We start from the raw sequence: 6,932 nt of genomic DNA on the forward strand, positions 1-6,932 counted from the left end.
TTTATAATGGTGCTCATTATGGGTGGCTTAGAGGAGAACTGCTTTAACAGTGTGTGATTGGGAGGAGAGGGGAGATTGTTCCTTCTGACAAGCTGAAATGTTTGCACTGATGGAACAACTCCCATAGTGCTATGTTGAAGTCCCCCCACAGTTAGACCCATTCAAATTAATGGCCCCAACTTAGTTGTGTTCATTAATTTATATGAATCTACTCTTCAGTAAAATTTAGTTGAACACAACCCTATATTTCTCTGGGGAGGCTGACAAGTTGCTAAATCTGGAAGTTCTGTATGTATGTTGGGATCCAAGCCTACGCATTTATGTGAGAGGGAGAGAGGGGAAATAGTGTTTAAGTATGGACAACCCACCACAACTTCTGCAATCCTGACACCCAATTATGAGAAAGAGCTGCTGAAATTCCAAAGATTTGTGACACTTGAAACTAAACTAAAACTAAAACTATGGAGAAACAAAACTGCAGTTCAAAACCACTACCTGCCCTGAAAGCAAAGAATTAAAAAGTACTAAATGGCAGCCACAAATAACCCAAACAGGTTGGGTTTTTGCTGTTCTTTGGAACCAGAGACCAGATATAAGAAGGGTATCAAATTGTGCCCTCGTGAGTATGTAGCCTGATCTAGTGGGGACCTAACGGAAAAAGGGGAGGAGGCGTTTTTTGCCAAAATCCTACATCCAGTTACAACCTCCCACACCACCTTCCACGCAGCCCCAACCGTCTGCAGCATGTAGCTGCCTTTCTTCAACTCTAACTGGTATGCCAACTACGACAGCTCCTGGGCAGGGAACCTGCTTTCACTGGATTTACTGGATTGCTTTTATTGTAAACTGCCCTCAATTTTTTAATGAGTGGTGGTATTAAAAATGTTTTAAATAAATAAATAAATAGCGCTCAAATCATTCAACTGTTAAGGGGTTTGACAGTTTAAAAGAAGTGATGAGTTACCTGCAAGAGTATGTAGGCTCGCCAACTTTAAACACCCGGCCACAAAGATGTGAAGGTTTGTTGGATTGCTCAAGTTTCTGAAAGCCAAATGCAGGGTCTTCACCGCATAGGTACCATTCCATTGGTCCCAGCAAAACCTGTTGCGCAAGCAAATCTTCGCTTTGTGGGGCTGGATTAGGACCCCTACAGTAAATTTTGGGTACATAGTAGGCAAGGTGCTTGTATATTTCTTTCGGAAGATCAGGTGTTTGCAGCCATTTCTATAAGGGGGAAAAAGTTAATACACATTAGCACTGCCTCCCAGAGTTCTTTGCTCTCCTGCCTCTGTCACACGATGAGAGACAATACCCAACCCATTCAGGCCATCAGCAAACATCTCAAATTAAAAAATATTTCATAGCTTTCCAGCATATTCCTTTATGAAAATACTACAGTGGTGGTAGAACTTTCCTATGAAGTATAACATCTCTACAACTATCAATATAAAATTCAGTCAATTTTAACGTCTACAGTCCAGAGAGATGCTTTGAGCATATCCAAGAGCATATACATGACCAATCAGTTGTCAACTTTTTTCCTTTTAAAAGCTGCAAGTTTCAAAGTAGTTTACTATGTGGCAATGCGTACACAGAGATGTACAATAAATACAAGTCTAAAGTCAAACTGCACAACTAGCTGGAGGACCCTTTGAAAAGCGGCTGTTGCCTCAAAATTGGTAGTTTCAAAAAGCTTTCAAAGAAAGGTGCAACTACATACAAATAAACCCATAAACCTTTGTAAACAACCTCATTTTGGATAAGAGTGCTGCCCAGGAAAAAACCTGCATTTGGCAACAGCCACGAGAAGTCAATGAAGTTCTTTTTGTCGCACCGTTTCACAATCTGTAGTATTAATCCTGTTTACTCTAAAAGTTTTACTGCTTTTAAAGTTTTCTTCAATGGAATTCTGCTGACGGTGTTACATTTAGTATGGGGTGGAGTGGAAGTGAGCCAAGGTGAAGGAATGGAAGCCTTTGAAAGATATTTTTTTTAAGTGTTAATCAGAAGACATGGCTTCAAAGCCCATTATATCACTGCTTTTCTTTTAAAACTACAGTCATTAAAAAACAAAGAATAAGCAAGTGGGTTTTCAAGGCATGCCAGGAACACAAAGTGATTCAACTTCAGTATGCCTGGCCTGAAGTAACCTCACTTGCCACGCTTGACATTTATGCTGTGCCTGCATGAGAAAAAAAAATGTTAAGTGGCACCGCACAACTGTGCTCAACCTGAAATAGGGGAGGAGCTTCAAGGGAGTATTCCCCAACAAGCAACCATACCAATGCAGGAAGGATCCAACTGTCTTCTGACAGAAATGTATGAAAGTTATTCTGAAAGCTCTTCCTGATTAGCTCTGGTATTTTTCAGCGGTAAAGGAATGAAATAATTTGGTACACCCACCACTGAGCCTTAACAAAGAGAGTGTAAGAATTGTTTTGCTGGATCAAGACAAGATCCAGCTAGTCTAGCATCTCTTTCTTAACAGAAACCATCCAAATTCTTCTCAAACTTCACAAGCCCAGGGCACAAAGGTGATGGGCAATTCCCATTACTTTCATCCTGGAATTACCAAACATTATACAGAGTGAACCTTGCCATTTCCAAAATTTAACCTAATATTTAGACATGCTGGTAGCAAAACTAGCTTCTTCTTTGGGGCTCATTTTTGGCAAAGGAATGGGGCAGGACTCGTCCTTTTTATTGTAATGCTGGGTGAGCATTTTAGGAATTTTATACTGTATGTCATTTTAAACATTCTGGTTTCTATTTGATTTTATCTGTTTTTATTTTATCTAGCTGTGGGAATTTCTTTGCATAAAGCGACTAACAATTATAATTAATAATAAAGAACATGGGTTTTCACAGCTCCATCCAATACTTCAGTTATTTTCTGGAAATATTTTGACTTGACTATTCAGAATGCAGAACCCAGTTCTGGCCAGGGAGGGCAAGGTATAAATAAATTATTGTTGTTGTTGTTGTTGTTGTGCATAAAGTACACAAATTAATTATAAGGGGGAAAACTCTAGCTTGGAAAGCTTGATACGTCAATCAGATCATCTGATGTATTTACTGATGAAGTTGTATAGCACTTTTAAGTAAACTCAAAGCAGAAGCCAAGGAATTGCCATATAATTTGTATAAATGTGCTTGTGGATAGGTCAGGCTGGAATGATACAAAATTATCAACTTTTGCATATAAATTATTTTAGCCAGAATTAAAGAGTCTGAATTAAACAATTTGAATCATGGCTTTCACCTAATATAGTGCCAAGTAACAGCGCATGTGCTAATCTTGGTTACTTAGTGCTAAACTGAATCCAAGCCAATGTCTTCTTGGTAGAACCTTGTCCACTTTCTAATTCCTCTTAGTGGAAAAACTAACATAAAAGTACTACTAAAAAGGCAACAGTGCAATTATTGTTAGCCTCGATACCCAACAGTGTTAATAACCTTCAAGAACTTCAACTTCCAATGATTTTAGATTTTTAAAAAACAATCACTTTGATTAAGAAACAACCTTAAATGAAGTAGATTTATAGTATCATTTACAGTAAATACACAGAATATGTAAATAAGGTTGTCAATGTCATTAATGGTTAAAAGTGCTATTTTTGTCATCACTAATCAGTGGGCTGAAAACATGTGAACCACATATTGCTTTTACAACAGCAGCAAATTATCTATAAACAAATGTACCAATTAGTTGTTACTATTTATTTCAAAAGGATTACTGCCATAATAATGTTTATCTATGATATTTAAACATACTGTACCTGCAAAAATCCTATAACCATGCTTACAGATTCAAATATGATACTTTTTACACATAGAGAAAACACTTGTATTTTTAAGTGCAAATAATTTATAATTTCAAATAAAAATTAAAGCCACATTGTAATTATATTCTTTCTAGGTTTTAATTCTATGTACAGTATACTCAGAGAACATTTAATTATAATAAACTAGTCACATAAAATATATATTTTTAAAAGATATAAAGCATTTAATTTTAACAATTCCATAAGGATAGTTTGTGATAACATTAGAAAAGTTAAACACAACTTAATATTAGACGTCTTTGGTGACTACACAGGAGTGTCTCGGCTACAAGTTTGCCTTCTACTGCACAAGATATACTTTCCTTTGTTTTAAAAATAGGGTGCAAGATACAAAAGATAAGAACATTGTTTGTTCACAGAAAAAGAATAGGCAACTGTAAGTTACCACAAGTTCCCTACAAAAATTCAAATCTCCACAGGAAAAAAAGAGAGCTTCACATACAAACAAGATTCAAGTTTCTATACCAATCTATTAAATAATTAAAAACTTTTATTTACCATGTTACTGATAGCTACTATGAGGACTATAAAAGACTCCATATTACTAAAAGCCCCACAATGGGCAACAGATTCCAATTACACAATTCTATGTGTCAATCCTGCAAACGGTTGTGGGTATGGGAAGAACCAAATCTGCAAGCACTAGATTCAAAATGTCTAAATATAAAGATTATTAATTACACAGGATGCTACTGAGCTCAATTGTGAATTTATTGAGCTTAACAAGAGAGTACTATGAGAAGGTATCAAGACGTCAACAAAAAAAGCTAAAATTCAGTCCTGGGAGGAAAGTTTTTTACTTGGTAACAGAAGTCAGGAGCTCAGTTATAAAATTATAAATATTAACATGTTATAAGAGAATTCTGGTCATATGAGGTGCTAAAATGAACAGGCTGTTAGAACATTTTTGACTTGTGACATCTAATTCATCTTATGTTTTACGAAACACACAAAAGGAACAGAATGTCAAAACATAACTCCATATCCATCTATACAAAGTTACACCATGACACTCCATCAAACTATACATTCTCCAACCTTGCAGGGAACTACAATTGTTTACTAGGCTGCTCATGTATTACTGGAGTGTTAAAAGTTTTAAAGTCTGGCAACTTATTTCACTGGAAGGAATTGTTCTCTGCTTCTCAGAGCTGCTCATGTGAACTAAAAGATGGGTCAGATGAACAATTTCAGAGCTATTTAAAAAAAAAAAGAGTTCTGTTTAAGGGGCAACTAGAAAGAATATTCCCCAAAGAGATAGAAGTGACCTGCCCTTAAGACTCTTCAATTATACCCTCAGCAACGCTACAGACACAAAGGCTTGTGACAAAGTGGTTTAGATGGGAGAACACCTGCAATTTCCCATTATGACTTTAAACTTAGAGACGAGGAGGGAAAGTGAGAAGCCGCTTTGCTCTTTGGAGCAGCACAGAGGCATCAAGGGAAAAAATCAACCCCAGGGCTCTCTCGATCCATTCTCGGTAGTAGCACTGCGGCACAACTCCTTGCTTAACTTCGCAGACCATTTTTGTTTGGGAAACTTGCTTTCCCCCTCCCGCCCCTCCCCGTTTTTCCGACGCCAAGCAGCGAAGACCCTCCCGCCTTCCCCGCTAGGCAATAAAACCTTTTGTCACGCGCAACACCCCCTTTCTTTTTTTGCTCGCCGAGCTTTGTCTTCTCAACTCCCTCCTTCTTCTTTTGCGTGTCAACCTGCGTGTCCCCTTCACTGGACGTGGCTCCCCCCATCGCTGGGGAGCGAGTGTCTGCCCACCCCCACAAACTCTAACCTCCCCCCCCCAAAAAAAACCCAACCCACCCTCTCCGGCCCCTCGCCTCTTTCTCCGCCCGCAGCCCCGAGCATCCCCTCACAGCCTACCTCCTCCTATCCTCGTCCCAACCCACACACCTGTCAGCCTTGCCGGGCCTCATAACGCCCGGGTTGGACGCCCACCCCCGGGCCGGCCGGCCAAACGCCTCGCCCTCCCCTCCCTCGGCGTCCCTCCCCCCCCCCCCCGAGGCCTCTCACCAGGGCAGTCTCCTCAGCAGAGCACTCCAGCAAGCTCCTGTCAATAGCCGGGACCTCCGTCTCCCGGTCCGCCGCCATCTTCTCTCCTCCCGCGCTGCTGCTGCTGCTGCTGCTGCTCCTCCTCCTCCCCCTCCTCCTCATCCGTCGCCAAGTCAGTGGCACCCGGAACCGGGCCCGGCCGGCCGGCCTGACCTGTAGTACCTGCCTGCCAGCCTGACTGCCTGCCAGGGAAACCCGCTTCCGTTCCGAGGCCAACCCCGCCTCTCCCCAGGCGGTCCGGGCCCTGCTCTGCCTTCCCTTCCCGGGCGGAAGGGACGCCATTTCAGGGTCCCGCGAGGCATCCTGGGAGTTGTAGTTCTGAAGCAGAGGGGCGGTGGAGGGGAGCCCTTCGGAGGGGCGAAGCGTCCCCACCTGCTGTGATCTGCCGAGCCTGTTTGTTGTGGGCGCAGCTGCCCAGCTTGCTATTGGCTAGTAAACAAGGAAGGCGGCTCAGTTTGGCTTAATTTGTGCAAATTTACGCTCCCCAAGGGCTTTGTTGGCTGAGCCCGAGCGTGACTAGTAGTAAATATTTGAGCATGCCATTGAGCATGTACAGAGTGGGTTTGAGCGCTCTTTAGCGTGTACATCGCTGGGATTTCAACACGGTGCATGGAAGGTACCGCAGCGGAATTTGCTCGTCTAGATAAAAATAGGATTATTAAAACTATCCGTTCATCCAGCGTTAGTACTTTTCTTGTTTCCAATATTTATCTGCTAGATTGAATACAGACAACTATAAATGAAGCTCCAGTCATTTTGCAAGACTTAGCTTGTACTGTATCACACCCTTAAGCTTACCCAGTTTAGTATTTCTAGTAATTATAAAATAAAACAAAAATATTTTAAACGTACTGGATGAGAACGGGAGAGGCTTGTTTAACACTTTGTCCGGTAGGGAGCGGCAGTGTACCAATATGTATGTTTTTTATGTGTGTGTGTGTGTATTACATATACACAGCACACTGAAAGTTTTAGGCTCTGAAACTGCGTGCATATATTAATACTGGAGGCAATTTAAACTT

General features: G+C 41.1%; 1 protein-coding gene across 4 annotated transcripts in view; it reads right to left on the bottom strand.

Moving 5' to 3' along the window:
• The window catches only part of UBR2 (ubiquitin protein ligase E3 component n-recognin 2), a 55,372-nt gene extending 49,175 nt beyond the window's left edge, over positions 1-6,197 (bottom strand). For 2 of the 4 annotated variants that reach the window (XM_083432925.1, XM_083432926.1), the window contains exons 1-2: positions 5,872-6,155; positions 965-1,224 (exon numbers count right to left, since the gene is read on the bottom strand). In XM_083432925.1, the coding sequence (XP_083289051.1) occupies positions 965-1,224; positions 5,872-6,012 (401 nt within the window). In that variant the 5' untranslated portion in view covers positions 6,013-6,155. Of the gene's footprint in view, positions 1-964; positions 1,225-5,871 lie in introns of all 4 variants that reach the window. The other 2 variants (XR_014509398.1, XR_014509399.1) reach the window with 2 other exon arrangements.
• Between the last annotated feature and the right edge of the window lie 735 nt (positions 6,198-6,932).

The sequence above is a fragment of the Podarcis tiliguerta genome, assembly GCF_965153285.1.
Source record: "Podarcis tiliguerta genome assembly, chromosome: 3".
NCBI classification, from domain to species: domain Eukaryota; kingdom Metazoa; phylum Chordata; class Lepidosauria; order Squamata; family Lacertidae; genus Podarcis; species Podarcis tiliguerta.